General features: G+C 42.0%; 1 protein-coding gene across 1 annotated transcript in view; it reads right to left on the bottom strand.

Annotated features, from left to right (window-relative positions):
• Nucleotides 1-22,051, bottom strand: part of AGBL4 (AGBL carboxypeptidase 4) — a 1,393,122-nt gene that overhangs the window by 787,723 nt on the left and 583,348 nt on the right. Inside the window, exon 5 of the mRNA XM_073357770.1 lies at nucleotides 2,884-3,100. Within this exon, the coding sequence (XP_073213871.1) occupies nucleotides 2,884-3,100 (217 nt within the window). The remainder of the gene's footprint in view (nucleotides 1-2,883; nucleotides 3,101-22,051) is intronic.

Raw genomic sequence — 22,051 nt, 5'->3', positions numbered from 1 at the left:
TTTTTGCCATTCTGTGATCTAATGACAGTTAAATGTCCCATATTGATGTTTCACTTTCAAGTTTCATAGAATTTTTGAAAGTATTTAAGGAATTTACTGAGGCAGAATATCTTTTTATAGAGGAAAATATGAATTTAGATTACTTTGAAAACATTAAGTGCGGCAAAATGAGTGGCTCAAAAAGGCTTTAGAAACAATAACCTAAATATGGCTTCTTGAGACTTGAATTTCACTATTATCCTACAGAAAAGATCCGTGGTGAAGTTCTGTTCAGCACCTCTTCAAGACACAGTACAGAACTCATAGGCTAGGGGAGCTAAGTAAGGTAGCTCCAAATCACCTTTGTGCCCTCCCAGTCCAAGGCTGGAGAGACCCCGCAACAGAAAATAGACAGCCCTGGGGGCCTGGCTAAATTACAGCAGCCTCCCTAAGCAGCCCCACGGGCCACAGGGTTGCAGTGCTGCTCAGAAGCTCAGCAGTATTGCTGCAACCAACCCCACAGCTGGAACTAGCCCTCTTAGGACCCCTTTATGACCTATGAAAGGGCCAGAGTAGTGTAAAAGTGGCAGAGTGGGGTTGAGGATCTCACCCTTAATTTCTAAAACCATCCCATACGGCATTTGATCCTCTCAAGTACAGTCAACTTCTGTTTTGATGCAGCCTGGTACAGGGCCCCCCAAAGAATCCTGTTTTAAAGTCATATGCTAAGCAACGAAACACTACATTAAATATTTAAGTGAACTTACAGAAATTGCCTATTCAAGCCCTGCAAAACCATTAAGTATCCAAGCTGTTCTAGGATGTTCTTATATGGAGAAAAGCCAGAAATCCGTTACGATTGCAATGTTTCGTACAAAGATAACATCATGAGCTGGATTAAAAAGCTTTTTATACATGTTGTCCTGGTGAGCTGCAAAATGTTATTATATCAAGTTCTGGAAAAAAAACTGTGTGTGTACATTTAGATATAAAATCTGGAGTTATACACAGAAAAATTCCATGCCATATTTTGAATGGCATGTTTAATTTTCTGAAATATGAAAAATAATATTTAGTGGTGACAGGTAACGCAGTGTTAACAAGATTTAAAGACTACATCTGTCTGTCAAAATGCAGATGAAAGACAAATCCTACATATCTCAATGTTTTAATCAGCCAATCTGGTTTTGATGAACATGCAAATGTGACCGTTTTATTCTCTATTTTCACAGAGAGTGAAAGTTAACAAAAAGCAGTTTTACGTTACAATTAATGACAATTGTGTCCTCTGAGATTAATCGTTAAATCCCACGAAAATCAAAATTATTAAGTTTCCTACTTCCAACCCCCTATGGATTTTGTGTTTTCTTTTTATCTATTTTCCCCATGTAATTGTTGGGCCTCCTAATTGGGATGATTAATGTCAACCAGGGATGTGTACTGCGCTTCTCTTAACCAAGAACTTTGCTTCACCAATAAAAAGGTTTGAAAGGGGGGATCCTCTTTGTTAAATCTTTTCTTAATTTCCTATTTTATTTCATTTTTATATAAATTGAGTGCTAGTAAAGGGAACCAGACAGGCCTAGTGAATGAAGTCCTCTATTTATCCCAGTGTTTCTAACGCTCACAATTTTGTTACAAATCTCATGATATTTTGTAGATTTTTTTCTATAAAACTCCAGCTGCTGGAGATTGCATAAACATTTCAGCTCTCATAAAAATACAAAAAGAAAAAAAAGTTTCTAGCCTTTATGGTTGTGGAGAAAAGCTTGAAACTGTGAAGCAAGTGCATCCTAAAGGCTCAGAAACCAAAGGCAAATAAAAAAGAACCAGCATTTATGATTTTTAAAAACACTCACGATTTTTAAGCCAATCTTATGATTTTGGGGCCTGAGGGCTTGTCTACACTTACCAGTAGATTCGCACTGCTGCAATAGATGCAGCGAGTGTCGATTTAGCGGGGCTGGTGAAGACATGCTAAATTGATGGGGGAGCACCCTCCCATCGATTTGTGTACTCCACCTCCCTGAGAAGCGTAAGGGAAATCGACAGGAGATGCTCTTCTGTCAGCACAGCACAGTGTAGCCACTAAGGTAAGTGGATCTAACTACGTCGACTTCAGTTATGTTATTCACGTAACTGAAGTTGCGTAAGCTAGATCAATTTACTATGGTAGTATAGACCAACCCTGAGTCAGGATTCTGGAATGTCTGGGTTTGGCAATACTTTCATTCACAGAAAAATTACATCAAGGTGAATAAAAGTTCAAGCTTTTCCCACAATGCTCTGATTCAAGCCTGACCAGGAAGGACCATCTATTGGGGAGAAAGAATAGGCTTAGTCTCCAGGCCTCATTTTATTCTTTGACAACGTGTGTGTCAGTGAGAACCAACTGGTGGCATTTTATTTTTGAGGTGGACATTAGGGGTGGGACTAAGACAGCTAAATCCATTTCACATGGCCACCAAAATACTCAACCATTTTTAAGGTTAAGCTATCTACCCACTTTCCTTTTTTAAAAAAAATGGTTTGCATATGGTAGTAAAGGCTATAATCCCATTCAAAAGAAATCTCACAGAAATACAAGACAGAGGATGCCAAGAATCAAATTTCCCTTGTAAAGCTGTTTCAGTTTTCCCATTTAATATCTTTGGAGGTGAACTGGTCCTACATGGTAATCTTAGCATTGCACTACATGTTGCAGAAGAGATATTTTATGTGAAATTAAATTAGCATTTGCCTATATTTCACCACGCAACCAAGCTGCCTCATGTGTCATTGATAGCAGTAAAACAAATATGTGCGTATGTACTTCAACAGGGATAGTGAATTACACTGTATAAGCATCTAAGGGCAGACATCCATAATGAAGCATGCTAGTTGGCAAACATGCTTATTACTTACCACACTGAGTCCCAGCAGTTCTCTGTAGAAGTAGTCCATGTTCCTCCTTTGTAAGTTGTCGAGATAGTGTCGGAGCCGAGTATACGTGTACGGGTAGCAGTAGGCAAATTGGTAAATGTCATCCTCTCGGTCAAAGCAGAAAGCAAATGACATGACATAGTTCTTTCTGTGGTCTGGGCAGCGATAGTAATATACATTTTTAGTTGGCAGCCTTTGCCTAAAAAACAAAACACATACATATGTGTAGACATAAGAATCTTGATAAATTCAAACCTTACAGTAAACTACTTGGAATTCATATTAGGTTGAACTAATTAAGTGAATGAGCTGGGAACCTTAATGGCTCAGAGGTTGGTAACTGGATGGCAAACCTTTCCAGGACATTATTGGAACACATTCTAGATGGATTATACAGAATGAGTCTGTGCCTAGAGGCTCTCTTTCTTCAGGTCAGGGTTTAGGCATATTTAATGCAACAGTGTCTTGACAAGACAAACATTGAACATAGGGAAGTTTCTGTATTGCAATCCAGTTTAATGGTGAGGCGATACATAGAAATATAGTGCGAGTATCAGGAAAAATCAGTTTTTGAGAAACAAAAACCTCTTGTTTTGTGAGGCTGTAGAATGACCCCAGATATTCTCTCTTCTGAAACAGTCACCTGGTCCTGATTTAGAAAGAGAAAGGGATGGGAGTTTAGTCTAGAATTACTGTATCCTTCGGAAATCCCAGCCTAAATGCATATGGCACCCAATTACTATGGTGCTGGGCATATTAAAAATGCAAATACAGTATAATGACTCACTATAGTGGAGGTGCTTACATGACTATGTCAATGCCTTAATCAGTTTAAGGCATAATGGATGCCAATATCTAATCTTGTCAGATGTCTTTCACAACCATCCAAATTCAGTATGATTCTCTTATTTCACATTTGTGTTGTGAAGTACTTCAGAGATATGAGCAAAGACCCATTATATGGACAGATGCTGTTCCATGTCTCTCTTCACAGCCTCTCTGGGTATTGAATACAGGTTTTCTGCCTGCATCTAGACAGTCAGATTCTCTAGTTGTAACATGTTCTTGTAATTTAATGCAACTAATTTACCAGTCATGTTTGGCAACAGCACACTGTGGTCCTGCAGACTCCAACTAATTCAATTATATAATATTATAAACAGGTCTCATCTAATGCTCATAGCAGATCTCAGCTAAACCAGGATCATGGTGAGGGAAAACATAATATGATTTACACACATAGCAATGGTAATGTGTCCTTTCTGAGAAGCTAGACTACTGCAGAGCATCAACTTTGTCCTTTCATTGCTAATAAGAAATGGAGAACAAAACCCGCTCATTTTGCTTGCAGTTAAGGAGTATGATCAGCAAAACTCAGGAGCTACAAAGAGAACAAAAAAGGAATCGAGATGCTCTTGGATAAATACAATAGAGAGACAGTGATGCAGTTCTTTAGAGTTGAAATAAAAATTATTTGCCCCTCTTATTGCTGTGGTTCTTGAACACAGATGGTTTTGAGGGTTTCCTTCAGTATTAGTGGTTTTCTAAGACCTTTACTTACTGCTGATGATCTGATCCTAACAAAGTGGAAATGATTTTTAAGGCCACATATGTGAAGGACACAAAAATACTTTTCAATTTTTTTTGAAGTACCATTGGGGGAAAAATTGCCACCAGCCGTCTGCATAAAGTACCCTCACCTAATAGGTTCATCGAGTATCTTAACATATTTCTCTACTCACTCTTACTCTGGAGTGCTATAGGACATCCCTCATTTGCTCTCAAATCAAGCAGATGATGTGGCAGTGGGTAAATGTATTCTAGCTCCCAGTTCTCAAACCGTAATGCAAGTTTAAACGGTATGTTGCTGAGCTGTTGAACTTTATTTGTTTCCAAATTAGCAGAGGGGGAAATAACAAAGGGCAGACCTTACTTTATGCAATAATATTGCATGTAAAATGGGACCAACAGGGGGAAATTCAGAATTCCAGAAAGGGTAATGCTAATTGAAATTCATCTGCTGATAGTTAATTTTTAAATGACGAATGGTTCAATAATCTTGTACTTTGAAGCAAGTTAAAGATAACTTTTGTTAATGTATGAAATACACTTTTTGATATTCCATTCCCTTTCCCCTTCATTATAGAAGCTAAGCATCTGTTTTATTATCCACTTTGACACACCGTTTTATGGCTGCATTTGGCTATTATGGCTAATCTCGATGTCTAGGACATCTGGTATTGACATTTCACTATCTGGTGTGTGACACAGCAGTCGAAACCATCCTCAATTCCTAGGTTTAAATTCACCCTCTCAGGGCAGAAATGGTTTGAATTAAGAGTTTGGGCACTATCTTCCAAAAATAATTATAATAGTACTCCTGTCACTGCTAATCTATTCTTATCTCTCCCACCACTTTGTCACTGTTAATCTATTTGTGAGTCATATGGAGAGAGAGAGTTAGTGTTTAGATACCAACAACACATCTTTACATACAGGAGCCTAATCAGATTCAGATCTTATCTTGGAATTTAAAAAGAAAAGAAAAAAAGAAAGAAAGAAAAAAAGAAAAGAGACACAGTGCTAGATATCACCAACTGAGTTTTTGATAATGAAAAGACATTGCTCAGTTCTTGAATTAACCTTTGTGTCCTAGACACACTATTGTTTACTCTTTCCCTTTTTTGTTCTATGCCTTCTGGAAAAGGACACCCACACACTGTGGCAGCAGCTGCTCCTATTAATTTAAAGCTATTACAAAAATTAAAATTAAACCCAATTACTCTGGCTGGTTTATAGTCAGGGAATGGCTTAGTCTGATTGTTCCCTCTGGTTATGGACAAAAACAATATTCCTACCTACAGGCAGCTGCCAGTGGAATACTAATGCATCCAGGGCCTGGCATGGACAGATTCAGAATGCAGAGTTTAACTGCATTTCTGAGTAGAGAAAAATATCTTATCATGGATCTGCAGAAATGTACCGACTTCATATACTATAGGTCACAATGCAGTCATTTCATGGTTAGCACTAGGACAGCAAAGCTATGGAAGAACCTTGATACTTTTATTTGTCATTCTGCATTTCCAGGCAGTGAACACCCATAAATGTGCCCTGCTAATTGATACACAAGTGCCTGAATCTCATCACTTCAGAATGGTTATTTAAAGGAAAACCCCACAAATCCTAAGCACAGCTGCAGCACATAGCATCTTCCAGGCAACTTATTTTCAGTTTGTTGCTAGAAATGTATTACAGAAACATAGTTAAATATTTTACCTGTTTTGAAACAAATTTGGGCTGCCTAGTTTGCACAGTTACATACCAAAATCATCCAGGTGATAGGGGAGTGCAGACAGAAAGCTTTCCACTCCACTTCTGACTCTCCTCATAATCCTAGGAGAAGTGCTGCAGCTAGAGAAAGGTATTCCAAGGCAATGCTCAAGGGCCCAAGTTTTTGAGTGCATTCACTTCCTGCCCTAGCAAACCACTACCTCTAATCCTTGTACCCATTCGCTACTCTAGGTAAGGATGGGGTGTGATTGACACATTGTTCTCCAGAATACAGATACATATAAACTCTGAGTTTGTGGAGTACACCATGATGAGATTTTCAAAATCATCAAAGGGATTGGGTGGCAACAATTCCATTGACTTCGGGGGGGCGGGGGGGGAGGCAGGAATTCACCCCATCTCTTATGGGGAGCAAGTATCTAAATTCCATGGCAGCTTTGAAAGTTTCATCCTATATGCGCTTCTGTTCTGGAACAATTTATGTCATGGGCCACAATTTGATCCTTAAAGACAAACTTTATTATTTTCCCTGTGTTATCTCTTTTACCTTTATACAGTGTTTATATTATCAGGGCTGTTGGGAGTAAACTCTTTGTGGCTTGGAGCATCCTTTTGTTCCGTGTTTGTGTAGCACCCAGAGCACAAATGGGCTCCTGGTCCATGATGGGGCTCATAGGTGCAATCACAATACAAACAATAAATAATAATAATTACTTTTGAGGTTTTTCCTAACATGAGACTAATTCTGGAAGTCTTTACCCAGGAAAAACTCCCAATGGCATTAAAGGGCAACCTAAACTGTATTTGGCCTATTTTTAATATGGCGTTCACATGCAAATTAAACAATTCCCACCATCTTCAGGATTGGCCAAATTTATCACCGTCAGTAGACATTGAAGAAATGATGATGATCTTTGGAGGAAAAACAAAAAACGATAGGTGCTGTAAGAGACTAATGAATGGAAAAAATTAAGTAATACTGCTTTCAGAGAAGCGATTAAGTGAGTATGATTGCAAAGCAGTGGTAGCAGTGATGACACACTGTGGTGATCATTTTCAGCTGCCATCAGTTTGGAGCAATAGAGATGTAAGTTTACTAAATCACTGAACTACAGGTTCTTTTAGGCCATTGCAAGAGATGGGCCAGAATCAAAACCTTAAAGCCAAATACCTACAAACTTTTGTAGTGTTTGAAGTCCAAACCCAGATCCAGATCCTTAATTTTGCAAATGACTTCAGCCTTTCAATGGACCAAACCCCAACTCCAGATCTGAGCATCCCTCAAATTTTAGACATCCAAATCTAAATCTGACAACTTGACTCCTATCTATTAATTAAAGAGTTCGACAATGTTGGAGAAAATATGAGCAAGTTCATCATCCACTAAAAACTTTTCTTTCCTTTTGTGAGTCAGCCCTTTCAAATGGAGGTTCTTACGGTTCAATTTTTCTTTTAGTCTGAAGCATTATTTTTCTCTTCACTTATTATTGTTGTCAACTAGAGCTGCCATCTTCAGAATTTTAAACTTAAGGGCGACAGCATAAATTCCTAGGGTTTTCACTGCACAGAACTCTACATTTCATTCATGGAGCAATAGGGGCATTACAAGTGGAGTTAAGTGCTCTTTGCAGAAAGCAGAATGTGCTTTGGCACAGCTGACTCAGGCAGTTACAGACACTGAGAAATAACAGTCTTGCTTTTGTACTTGCTAACATTAATTAGAATGGCCACTAAATGTATTTCTCATCTTTAACAACCCAGCTGCGCAACTTAAGGTCTTCTACCGCTACAAGTATCTGCTTTTGTCTCTCTGAGTAGGAAAATCAAAGTTTCATGTACATCAATGGGTTTCTTAAGATTGGAAAGTCTACAGTCTCAGTATATCACAAAGCACACAGCTTCCAAGGGTTAATGCGTTAATTGAAATAATTAAATGAACTCTATGAAAAGTGCTTGGTAATTGAAATAATTAAATGAACTTTGCAAAGATTGCTTGTTAGCGGTCTGTATTCTTTACAACTTCAAGGGAAAGAGGGAAAAGGAATATTTTTTTCAGATATATTACAATATACAGTGAAGAGAGAAAAGATTAATTTGATTTTTGGAAGATTCCTTCATTTAAAATGCTTGTAATGAATCTGGAAAACTGTAAATATGAAATGAAACCTTTGGGCAGGGAAGCCTTCTTATGAGGCCCTATCCTGCTCCATTTAAATCAGCAGGAGAAGGACTGGTCCCCTAGACAGACACCACCATAGAAAGGTCAGGAAACACATTCCAGGAGTAAATTTGTGTAGTTTGGAAAGCTTGATAACTTAATACTAGGGTCAGATTTTCTAAAGTGGTCATGTAAATTGTACCCACAAACTCTGTGCATGCAATTGTCTGGTTTGCACTGCAAACATGTGCGTGGAAAACTGTAGGAAACCACTTTTGAAAAACTCAGAGTTTCAAAACAGGAAAATTCACTGGTGAGGGGAATCAGTGGAAAATGACAATAAGGACCCTGTGTTTGTACAGCACCTACCTCAATGGAATCCCTGTCTATGACAAGGGATTCTAGGCACTATGGAAATACAAATAATGTAACTACTCCAAGTCCAGTTAGAGGGATCTGGTTGGAGACACCACTGAGGAGAAGGATGTGAAATGTTAAGGAAAGGGCATGCTGTGCAGAAAGTATAATGAAGCAGCGTGCAGTACTCAGAAAATCACTCTCTAATAGCAGATCAGAGCAGAATTAATCACTTGCTACTTAATATTGCTGGCAAAAATGCAAACACAAAAAATTACTCCATATGTTTGTTACCTCTCTGTATTCTTAATCCCTTCTGCTGCCACATCTAGCCACCATTCACCAAGATAAATTTAATCAGTTTTGTATGTGCTAGCTAGCTACAGACAGATGCTTGGATGAGTGAAACACCCAGCTCAGCAGTCTTTGTACAAGCGAAAAAAAACGGTTACTCGCCTTCTCATAACTGTTGTTCTTTGAGATGTGTTGTTCGTGTCCATTGCAATCAGACGTGTGTGCACGCACGTGCACAGTTGCAGGAAGATTTCTCCCATAGCAGCATTCCTTGGGTCAATCCTGGCGCTCCCTGGAGTCGCGTCTTCATGGTACTCAATATAGAGCCCTGCTGACCCACCACACCATCAGTTCCTTCTTGCCAGCTACTCCGACAGAGGGGTAGGAGGGTGGGTATTGGAATGGACATAAACAACGCATCTCGAAAAACAACAGTTGCGAGAAGATGAGTAACCATTTTTTCTTCTTCAAGTGATTGTTCATGTCAATGCCAATCAGAAGACTCACAAGCCCAAGTTCAGGAGATGGGGTCAGAGTCTTCCACTGATTGGAGCACTGCTTATCCGAAGACCTCATCATCTCTGGCCTGCTGGGTAATCACATAGTGCATGGTGAAAGCACTGATAGAGGACCACGTCACCACTCTGCAGATTTCCTGAGTAGGAACCTGAGCCAGGAGCGCTGTTGATGAAGCCTACGCCCTGGTGAAGCTCACAATGGTTGGAGGTGCAGAAACCCCCACCAGGTTGTAACACTCACGAATACAGGACACGATCTATGACAAAATGCATTGTGACGACACAGGCAGTCCTTTCATTCTGTCTGCCACTGACATGAATAACTGGACCGATATTCTGAACAGTTTTGTTCTCTTGATGTAAAAGGCCAGCGCCCTGGGGACAGCCAGAGAGTGGAGTCTCTGCTCCCTGCCTCTGGAATGAGGCTTAGGGTAGAATACCAGGAGAAAGATGTCCTGGTTGATGTGAAACTGCAACACAACCTTCGGGAGAAAAGCCGGGTGAGCCCTGAGCTGAACCTTTTCCTTATAGAATACAGTGTCGGGAGGCTCTGATGTTAGGGCCCTGAGATCAGACACCCTCCTGGCCGAGGTTATCACTACCAGGAACGCCACCTTGTAAAAGAGGTAAGGAGCACGTCACCAATGGTTCAAAGGGAAGTCCCATGAGCCTACAAAGGACCAGGTTGAGGTCCCAGGCAGGGACTGGCTGATGGACATTAGGGTACAGCCTGTCGAGCCCTTTTAAGAACCGGCTGACCATGGGGTTAGCAAACACAGAGCAGCCCTCCACGCCCAGGTAGAAGGCCACGATGGCAGCTAAGTGCACTCTTATTGATGACAACAAAAGCCCCTGCTGCTTCAGATGGAGGAAGTAGTCCAGAATAAGCAGCACTGAGGAAAGCATAGGGGATGAATGGTGCTGCACCGAACAGATTGAAAACCTCTTCCACTTGGCAAGATATGTGGCTCTCGTAGAGGGTTTTCTGCTGCCAAGGAGGACCTGTGTAATCTGGTCTGAACAGGAAAGCTCCATTGGGTTCAACCATGGAGTTTCCACACGGTGAGGTGAAGCGACTTGAGGTTCGGATGTTGAAGATGACCGTGATCTTATGTGTCAGAAGGTCCAGGAAGGGTGGCAGGGTGATTGGGGCTTCCACGGACATATCTAGGAGAGATGTGCACCAGTGCTAATGGGGCCAGGCTGGTGCTATGAATATGACCTGAGCTTGTTCTCTCTGGATCTTGAGCAGCACCTTATGAACGAGTGGTATGGATGGAAAGGCATATAGGAGAGAACCTCCCCAATGGAGGAGAAACGCATTCGTGCTGGAGCCTGGACTGTGATTTTGGAAGGAGCAGAACTGCAGGCACTCCCTGTTGTGTCATGTGGCAAATAGGTCTATCTGGGGAAAGCCCCACATCTGGAAGATTGAAATTGCGACGTCTGGGCAAAGGGACCACTCATGGCTGTGAAATGACCTGCTGAGGTTGTCTGCCAGCTCGTTCTGTACCCTGGGGAGGTACAACGCTTGCAGGTGTATTGAATGTTCTACACTGAAGTCCCACAGCATGAGGGCTTCCTGGCACACGGAAGAGGAGCGTACACCCTCCTGTTTGTTGATATCGAACATTGCTGTTGTATTGTCTATCATGACTGATACACATAGTCCCGTTAAGTATGCCTGGAAGGTCTGGCATGATAGGTGCACTGCTCTGAGCTCTCTGACATTGATGTGGAGACTCAGGTCTGCCTGAGACCAGAAACCTTGAGTCCTGCGGTCTCCCAGATATGCTCCCCAGCCCAAGTCTGATGCATCTATCACTAGCAACAGAGATGGCTGCGGAATGGTGAAGGAGACCCCTGAGCAAACCTCCTGAGGTCAAGCCACCACAGGAGGGAGTTGAGGACCAGGTGAGGCAAGGTCACGATCCTGTCCAAGCTGTCCCAGGATGGGTGATACACTGATTTGAGCCACAACTGAAGAGGTTGAAGCCTGAGTCTGGCATGTTGCACCACATAGGTACAGGCAGCCATGTGTACAAGAAGCTTTAGGCAGTTTCTTGCTGCGGTGGTGGGAAACAGTCTGAGGCCTCAAATGATATCCGTCAGGGCCTGAAACCTTGCTTCCGGCAGATATGCCCTGGCTTGGGTCGAATCCAATGCTGTCCCTATGAACTCTGTCCTCTGGACAGGGGACAGAGTCAATTTTGCTTCATTTAGAAGGAGACCCAGGTAGTTGAAGGTGGCTTTGATTAATCTGACCTGAGCTTCGACTTGGAACCTGGAGCAGCCCCTGATCAGCCAGTCGTTGAGGTACAGAAACACCATCACCTGGTGCGGCGATGACTGCCATATACTTTGTGCAGATTCGAGGTGCTGCTGACAGGCCAAATGGGAAGACAGTAAATTGGTAGTGGGCACTGTTGACCACAAACCTGAGGTACTTCCTGTGGGGCTGAGTGATTGCGATATGAAAATATGCTTCCTTCAAGTCGAGGGTGGCATACTAGTCTGCTGAATCCAGTGAGGGGATGATGGAGGCCAAAAAGACCATGCGGAACCTGCGTTTCTTCACAAACTTGTTGAGTTCTCACAGGTCCAAGATAGGCCTCAGGCAGCCTTTGGCTTTTGGTATTAGGAAATACCAAAAATAAAAGCCCTCGCCCCTTTGCTCCTGAGGAACCTCCTCCACTGCCACTGCCTAGTGATAGGAGCGACTGCACCTCCTGGATAAGGAGCTGCTCATGAGACGGGTCCCTGAAGTGGGACAGGAAAGGAGGGTGGAAGGGCACAGAACTGGATGGAGTATCCCCTCTTTACCGTGTAGAGCATCCAGCGGTCTGAAGTGACACGAGACCATGCACGGTAGAAAGGGGACAGTCTGGAGGAAAAGATAAGGCGTGCCATCCTCGACTGCACCTTCAAAAGGCTGGTTTGGGGCCAGAAAGTGGTTTGGGTTGGCCAGAGTCCTGGCCTGAGGATGGGTGTTGTCTATTCCTGCCACTGCTGTTCCTCCTCCGAGAACTGTCCTGTCGGTTCTGCTGATGGAATCTCGGAGGAGGTTGCGGTTGAAAGTGTCTCTGCTGTGTGGCGGGAGTGTGCAGGCCCAAAGACCTGAGGGTGGCTCATGAGTCTTTCAGGTTATGCAGCCTCTTGTCTGCCTTTTCAGACAAAAGAGTCATACCCGCAAATGGGAGGTCCTGAATGGTCTGTTGGACCTCATAAGGGAGCCTGGAGACTTGGAACCAGGAGCTCCTTCTCATGGCCACCACAGTAGCTCTGACCCTAGTGGCAGCATCAGCACCGTCCAATGCGGCCTGGAGGGAAGCCCGGGAGACTAGCTTCCCCTCCTTTGTCAACGCCAAGAACTCAGTTCGGGAGTCTGACAGGAGGAGCTCCGTAAATTTGGCCATTGCTGCACAAGTGGTATACAAGTACCTGCTGACGATGGCCTGCTGGTTCGAAATATGGAACTGCAGATCCCCTGTAGAATAGACCTTTCTCCCGACAAGGTCGAATCGCTTAGCCTCCCTGTTTTTAGGGGAGGGCCCCTGGAAACCCTGCCATTCACACTAATTAGCAGTGTCCACGACAAGAGAGTCGGGAAGTGGGTGGGAGTACAAATGTTCGAACCCCTTGGAGGGCAAAAAATAACGCCTCTCATTATGCTTGGCAGTGGGTGGCAAAGAAGCTGGGGTCTGCCACAGGGTCTTGGTGGTATCCACAATAGTCTTAATAAATGGTAGGGCAACATGAGAAGGACCTGAGGGGGCAAGGATATCCACCACGGGATCAGCCTCCTCAACCACCTCCTCAGCCTTAATGTCTAGACCCTTCACAGCCCTTTGCAGTGACTGTTGTAGCACCCTGTTGTCCTCAACCACTGGGGGTATCGCTGTGCCTGCCAATGCCTTTTCCGGAGACAACAAGGAGGAAGCCCTTATAAGCAGCAGCTGCTCCCTGCCATCAGCTCCCAAGGGGTCCCGCGACTCTCGGGGGAACGTCGGTGCCAATGGAGTGTCCGACAGCACCAGGGCTGTCAATGCCGACCTCAGCATAGGTTTGGGCACCAGAGACACTGATGGTGCCGCCGGTGGAGCCAGTGCCGAACCAGATGCCTGAGCCGATGAAGGGGGCAGGGCTGTTGTCTGTGCCACTGTGGGTGCTGAGGTCATCGTCAGTGCCAAAAATGCTGTCAAGGCCGGAGCAGCAGTCGGTGCCAAGATCACTGTCAGTGCCGAGGTCAAAAGAGTAGCCAGTGCTGAGGCTACTGATTCTGAGAATGCCCAAGATATTTCTATCTGTCCCATGACATCTCTTCACAAAGAGTTTACTACTATCTTGGTAGCATTTTATACACACCCTGCCCTCCCCCCACATACACACCATTTTCTTCCTTTATTCCCTCCTGTGCCCCAGAATGACCTGACACAACTTATCTGCAGAGAAAGGCTGATTATGCTTCTGTGCTGGCTGGAGGATGTTTTGCCAGGGTGAGGTGGAACATATGGAGCACCCTACCTCTACAGCGTACTTAGTGCATGCAGACCTGCGAATGAGGGACCAACCTGAATCCCAAACTCCACTCCCTATACCACACTGCCAGTAGACCATTGGGTCAGCTCTAATAGCCTCTGAGCCTCAATTACCTAATTAGCCTTTTCCTCACTTTCCCCATCTCCCTTTCCCATCTGTTCATCTATTCCCACACCCCTCTCTTCCACAAGAATAATTTTTTAAAATCCATGTGAACTTCATTTAGGTTATTCTCAGATGACTTCTCTTTCATGCAAGAATAATTTATAAGTCTCACAGAAGCTTAGAGTTGCAGCAGGATTTTGGTAATGTCTGAATTCTATATTTATGTTGGATGTTGATGAGTTCACACACACACACACGCACTCAAACACACATACACACAAATACTACCATAGTGGAGATTTCTAGCATACCACATAAATTTGATACAAGATTCAGCTAACTACTGTAGAAACAAGGAGGAAAGTGGATCTGAGGATGTTTTTTTCCAGACCTTACTTGGTTTAGACTGAGCAGTCCATGAGGAATCCAAGGGTAATTTGGATTGCAAGGCTGGTTTTCACCTTCCTTTTATTGCTGATAAGTATCAAAATATTTTTGAAGTTAGAAAATATAAATGCACAGGAAAATATAGGAATACAAGAACTGCCATAATGGATCAGACCCTAGGTCCAACTAGTCCAATACCTTTCTCTCACGGTGGCCAGTACCAGAAGCTTCAGAAGAAGATTTAGAATCCTGCAGTAGACCCCCACATTAGGTTTCATCCTTGTCTCTGCAGCATGAAGTTTAACATGCCTTTCAAAACATTTGTCACCATTAATTAACGATTCTAGATATAATTTTAGCATTAATCTTGATCTCATTCCTTATGCAGCCAAACCTCTTAGCTTTTTTTCAACACAGCTGCACATTGATCAGACGTTGTCCCTGAATTGTTTACAATGATGTCAGAGTCTTCTCCTGAAGAATTTACTTTACTTTAAAACCCTTTAAGGTGTATGAATCGTTTAAATATTTCCCTCCAGTGTGCATTACTTTGCATTTATCGACATTGAACATTACCATCGTGTTGTCCATTTGTACAGCTTGTTTAGGTGTTTGAAGTTCCTCACAGTCTTGTCCGGTCCTGAATAATCTAAATAATTATGTGTTATTTTCTACCTTAGTTCTCATCTCCTTCTCTACACCATTAATAAATATATTAAACATGTGAGCTAGTACAGAACCTTGAGGCACCCAGTTATTAACCTTTTACCATAATGAATATCGACCATTTAATCCTACTGGTCTGTTATTTCCCAGAGCACCCTTCGAGCCTTTTTAAAATATAGATAGAACATTTGGTACCCTCCAATCCTCTGAAACAGTTGCTGTTTTTAAAGAGAAAGTACATATTTTTGTTAGCACTTAGCCATTTCATACCAAAGTTCCTTCAGAACTCTGGGATGTAGGTCATCTGGGCCATCTGTCACCTCTTCTGACATCTCAGTCTCTGATAGTACCTCATCTTTATTTACAGAAAAGAGCAGGTCTAGGGTAGGTATCTCCCCAACATCCTCTGTGGTGAAGAAGGATGCAAAGAAATCATGTAGCTTCTCTGCAATGTCTTCATCTCCCTTGATTGCTCCCTTTATCCCCTGGTGATCCAGCAGACCCACCAATTCTTTCATAAGCCTCCTGCTTCTCATATACTTCAGGAATTTCTTGGGTGTTGTGTTTTAAAACACATTTAGCTATTTGCACCTCAAAATCCATTTTTGGCCCCTCTGATTTCCATTGCCTGGTGGAATTTATGTTCCTGTTTATTGGCTTCACTAGAATCAGCTTTCCAAATTTTGAAGGATTTCTGTTTGATTTGAATACCCTCAGAAATGTTTTCAGTTACCCATACTGGTTGGCTCTTTGCCTTGTGTTAGGGACTTTCCCTTCACCTCTTCCCCCGGTTCTTGTCATGAAGGCAGAAAGCAGAAGACCAGAAGTCCAAAGTGCAGGCAATGCAATGTTTATTGGGGTTAGTTTCAAACAAACATATCCATAGCTCTAATGCCGCAGAGCCTTTCCCCCAGTTTCTCAGTTTCCTTAGCAGGCATAATTATACCTGTAGTGCACGCTCTTGGTCTCACCTTTCCAATTTATGGTCATGTTCCATTTTGGAGGGTCTTGAATGTGGGGGCTTTGGGACCATCTCTTTTTTATCCCATGGGAGGGGTAAGGAGCGAGGTTGTACTTCAGTCAGGGGCCGGCATTTCTTTGGCCTTTTAGTGTTTCTTATGCCTCCCCCACATCCCTTTCCCCCTCCTGACCGGTTGTTTGACCTTGGCTCAAGATAGGAGGCGAGGCAGTCTTCAAGTGTGTGCTCATATATTACACTCTCACTATACCCAGCAACACTTTTAGCTCTATTCCTTATCTTTTCTCATTGTACTAAAAGCCCCATCTGGTTGTGGGAAATGCAACACACAGCATCTTTGTTCTTTGTTCACAGATATTAATAAGGGTATAAGAGTATCAAAAATCAAACCCAAAATTCTATCTCAGGCTAACAAACAGGCCTATATACTAACACCCTGCAGATTCTCTTTTTGTTCAGTGAGACACATGCCTTCTGAGACACTATTATTATTTATATATTTTGGTTTTCACAAAAAACACCACAAAATTTTTTCTTCCTTTATTTTTTAACTTTAAGGCTTTTTGACTAAACTTTTATTTTATTGAAATCTTCCTTTCTAACGTTGAGTGTCACTGTGTCACTTTTAGAATATCAATTATTTTCTCTAACCCCCCCTTCTAAGCAGCACTCTCTTTATACAGGTCTATCAGCCTGTTTTTAGCTCAGCTGCTCCATTACTAATTAGCTAAAGGGCACCACCTAGAGCATCTGATTGCTCCAAGGTGTACCCCACAGGGTTGCCATGAGCCCAAAATTTCCTGAAGGGCCACTGGCCCCATGACACATGGGCTCAAAAGTTATCCCACTACACATACATTCACATACAAAGAAATGCCATTGAATTAAGTGCATAAAGCCTTGCTCTGCTTGGCCAAAAAGGTGTGAAAAAGAACTAAAACCCCCAAACCCATCTCCTCAAAAAAGTGCCAAGTAAACAAACAGACCTTTCAATATACCCAGAATGCCAACAAATGTAGGCTCTGTCAGATCAAGAAAGGAAACAAATTCAGAGCCAATCCATTGAGCACCCTGCTCCCAGGTCCAAGGTGTTCACATCAAGACACAGCTCTCCCAGCTGAGCTCAGCCATGAGGATTAAGCCGAAGACATTAAGACGAAGACAGCCACCAGACCTTCTCTGTCACCAGACTGCCACATTAATGAGAAACTTGAAAACTTTTTCCTAGATCTTGATGCTCTGCAAGACTCTTCACAATGCCCTTTCTGGCAGCTGGAGATGGTTCAGAAATAACCTTAGCAGGCTTCCTTCCCCAGGTAATAGAGAATGAATGCACTGTAGAGGGGGTGCCCTCAGTCTTTAGGGGAAATAAAAAACAATTTTCTCCCTTTCTCTTTTCCAGCATCCCTAGTTGCTGACCCATGAAGTAGTATTGATCTAAGAAGAGATTAAGTATCCTGCCCTCTCTGTCACTTGTTATTTACAAGACACACGGATGCATGTCAGCTGAGGGAGAGTCAGAGAGAAGAGGGACCCAGGCATCCAGAAGCAATAACACTCCTGGGATTCCTTACCCAAAACACCAAGCTAAAACCAAGATGCTGCAATGGTGTGTTGCTGGAGAGAGAGGGAAATGAAAATCGTTTGTGTATCACAAATCTTGTTTTTCCAAGCTGCTTGTGCGATATCAACCAGGCCTCTCCAATACTTCACAATAGTGCTAACATTTTTCTTGATAACCATTTAAAAATATATACTCATTTTTAGTAGGGAAAAATGTTTTTTTTCCCTATCGGACAATATCACAGCAATGGAGAAACTGCATGCTGACTGCATATATACAAACGTGTTTTTTTTCTCCTGCTGATAATAGCTCATCTTAATTAATCAGCCTCTTACTCCACCTTGTCATGTTCTCTGTATGTGTGTATCTATCTATCTTCTTACTATTCTATGCATCCGATGAAGTGGGCTGTAGCCCACGAAAGCTTATGCTCAAATACATTTGTTAGTCTCTAAGGTGCCACAAGTCCTCCTGTTCTTTTTGCAGATACAGACTAGCCCAGCTGCTATTCTGAAACCTGCATATATAAAATACAGCCTGGTCCACAGAGCAGTTTTTTTTTTTCTTAGCATGCAAGATGGTCTCAGTCTCCTCGCACTCCCTTTTGCATAGTTATCAAACATAGCATGGGAAGGGGGGAAAGGGAAGCTACAATTCACTGCCGTTCTGTAAAAAGTTTTTATTTAGCATTTTTTTGCTGTTCAGAAAGACACTCAACCCTCTCTTACCACTGAAGATATGACATGACTAAACTCTAGATATTTCTCCCCCCTTCTTTACATTCTTTTATAAATACAGAGACAGACAGTGTGTAGCAAGTCACTGGCACGTAAGGGGATGGAAAGGATGCATGGAGCTACCCTTCCATCCTTGTGCAGCAGAAAGCCACATGCCAGTCCACAGTAGCTCTGGAAACCCTGTTGAAAGTAAAGGAATGCAGCTCTGCCACTTCAGGGCCTGCTAACTTCAGTGCCTGTGATGACACACAGGGTAGAACGTGGAGAGATAATGTCTATTATACTCTGTCAAAGAGTCTGCACAGCCTCTCGTCAAACTCCTGCCTCAAAACCCAATGCAGGCAAAAGCTTAAGTCATAATCTATCTCTTAGTACATTAAACTCCACTGTAACATGGTTCCTATATCCTCCACACTTTGCTCCCCAATGTCTCAGTTTTCCGTTTCTAGCAATCAATAGCCACATTACTAGCATTTTAAATTACAGCGCCCCTCTGGGGTCTGGTTTATTAACATAAACTTATAGTCCAACTCAAAGAAAAGTTTTCCAATGCTCTCCCCAGGGCTTAAGAGTCCTGTTAATAGTGATAGTCCTTTGGGCCATGCCCCAGGGCTTCACAATCCTTTTCCCCTGAGTGCAGGGAGAATGCTTGTCACCATCAGTCTTTGACGGGAACACAGACCACACTTCAAAATTCTGCTGCCCTGGGAGTGTTCTGCTCCGGTCTTTCAGACTAAATCCTCACAGGCTCCCTTCCCAGGCTACCCCCTTAGCAACTGTGGAGGGCCATCACCTCACAGGTCTTGATTAAAGCTCAGTAGAAGCAAATCCAGGCAACAGGCTGTCTTACATATCTCACCAGAAGGCCTGTCTCTTGGTCATATGATCAGTTATGTGACATCTGTCAAGAACTACATTCCTATCAGTGCCTCCAGACAACATTTCCCAGAATTTCCAATTTTAAAGGGCAGCGGCCCTGCAACAGGCATCCGGGGCCATGCATATGCTATTAGAGACATTGTACTTCTTGTATTCAGATAACCAAATGCTGTTTTTATTACAGTGCTTTCTAGCACCCAGTCCTGCCAGCTGCTGAACATCAATGGGAATTGTAGGTGCAAATCACTTACTGCAGCATTGGGCCCCTAGTACTCAATCATTTCAGAAGCTTGGCAGCAATAAATCTCTCCATCCAATGTTGCTCCTGCCACCTTTATCTATCATATTCAAGTGCTGCTTGTACATTATATACAATGTTGCCAACTCTATTTTTTCCTTGAGTTTTGTAATATTTGCTGTTTTTATTAATGTCCAGCTGTTGGAACCAAGAGATTGCATGTGAATCTCAGCTTTTTTTTGTTTAAGTAAGTTTCTAGCCCTCTTAGTTGCATAGGAAAACTTAAAAATTCAAAGAGATTGTTTCCTTAAGGTTCAGAAATGAGAAGGCAAAGAAAAGGACTCAAAATATTTTTTTAAATCTCCTGATTTTTAAGCAAGATTCCAAATTTTTGAGAGAGGCCCTGATTTGTGATTTTTGAAGACGTGGGGGTTGCCTAGAATTTACATATAGTTGCATGTATAGACTGCATTCCCCTAGGGAGAAATCAGTAATAGTTTGTGTGAATAATGCTAGGTAAAAATAAAGTATATTGTAAAAGAATGGTCTGAACTTTTAATAATAAAAAAAAAAGTGGTCTAGGCACAAATTGTGAGGCTCAATGGAGGCCATTTTAAAAATCAGTTTTAGTATTTGCACTTGTGATCCGCTGACGTATTTAAACACGTGTTGAAAGAGTTGCAGGATCAGGCCCATAATCCTCTATCCATGACATCACAATTGATTGCTAGGGAAGTTATGATGTCATTAGCAGATTATGATTTCAGATAAGGAAAAAGCAGGCAGAGCAGACAAACTCCTCGAAAAGATTCTTATGACAATGTCTCTAATGATAAAAAAGGGGAGGAAATATGGAATAGATATATTTGCACAGGTTTCTAAAAAAAAATTTCAGGGTTTTCCATAATAGAATCATAGGACTGGAAGGGACCTTGAGAGATCATCTAGTCCAGTCCCCTGCACTCATGGCAGGACTATATTAAACAATAATAAAGCATTAGCCATTCTAAGAAACAATTCAAATGTGTGACACATCTAGAAGGCTTCAATGAAATCCTATTAAAATTATATTCTACAGACTCTTTAATTGAAGTTCCTGAGCATTCATAGGCTCATTGAATTCTTTTCCAGTTTTCCAACTCAAAAACTCGAAGGCAATAGGACTGTACATCTATCTATCTATCTATGTTAGGGTTTTATATTGTTCCCTATCACAATACTATCTGGGCACCTTCCCCATAAAGTCAACAGCATAAGTGAGGCTGCTATGGAATGCATGGAGTCTTGCACCCTTCTCCCTTTTGACGAAAAACTTTGCTTGGGGTAGGATTTTTCATTTTTATTTTTTAACACCTCTCATAGGAAATCATACTCCACTCCTATTTACAAAGTATAGCCCAAATCAGCAAACTCCCATTCACATAAGTAAATTTTGCTGGCTTGGGCCCCAAGTTAGAAATCATGAAACTATACTGAGGCGAAGTTGAAGTTTTTGAAGAGAAATGTCTAAAAATCCTCTCAACAGTATCAGGAGGGATTGTGGGAAAGATTCATATATGTTTATGTTTAAATAAATAAGAAGGCAGATGCAATTAAGAGAAAGCAACATATGGGATGGAAAAAAACTATAAGCAAATTGTCTACAAAATGCTGTAATACTACTATGCATTTCCTGAAGAATGACAGGACATTTGTCAATACACTGATAGAAAATGTTTGGAAAAATACTCAATGTATAATTTATACAGCTATCAAGTTAAATACACAAGTGTCTAAAATGTGGGTTGTAATAACTTAAATATTTAAAAGCTTTCAGCAATGTTCCGAGTTTCACATTTGTTGCTGTTTTAGGTTTCACTATGTAGCAAACATTCCCCATCTACTCTCTTAAGACTGAGAAGAATTTATTGATATACAAAAAGAAAAGGAGTACTTGTGGCACCTTAGAGACTAACCAATTTATTTGAGCATGAGCCTTCATGAGCTACAGCTCACTTCAGCTGTAACTCACTGTCATAAATATAAAAGGAAGGGTAAACCCCTTGGAAATCCCTCCTGGCCAGGGGAAAGCTCCTCTCACCTGTAAAGGGTTAAGAAGCTAAAGATAACCTCGCTGGCACCTGACCAAAATGACCAATGAGGAGACAAGATACTTTCAAAAGCTGGGAGGAGGGAGAGAAACAAAGGGTCTGGGTCTGTCTGTATGCTGGTTTCTGCCAGGGATAGACCAGGAATGGAGCCTTAGAACTTTTAGTAAGTAATCTAGCTAGGTATGTGTTAGATTATGATTTCTTTAAATGGCTGAGAAAAGAATTGTGCTGAATAGAATAACTATTTCTGTCTGTGTATCTTTTTTGTAACTTAAGGTTTTGCCTAGAGGGGTTCTCTATGTTTTTTAATCTAATTACCCTGTAAGATATCTACCATCCTGATTT

This window comes from Lepidochelys kempii, chromosome 8 (assembly GCF_965140285.1).
Source record: "Lepidochelys kempii isolate rLepKem1 chromosome 8, rLepKem1.hap1, whole genome shotgun sequence".
NCBI classification, from domain to species: Eukaryota; Metazoa; Chordata; order Testudines; family Cheloniidae; genus Lepidochelys; species Lepidochelys kempii.
This window is presented reverse-complemented; position numbering and strand designations above follow the sequence as displayed.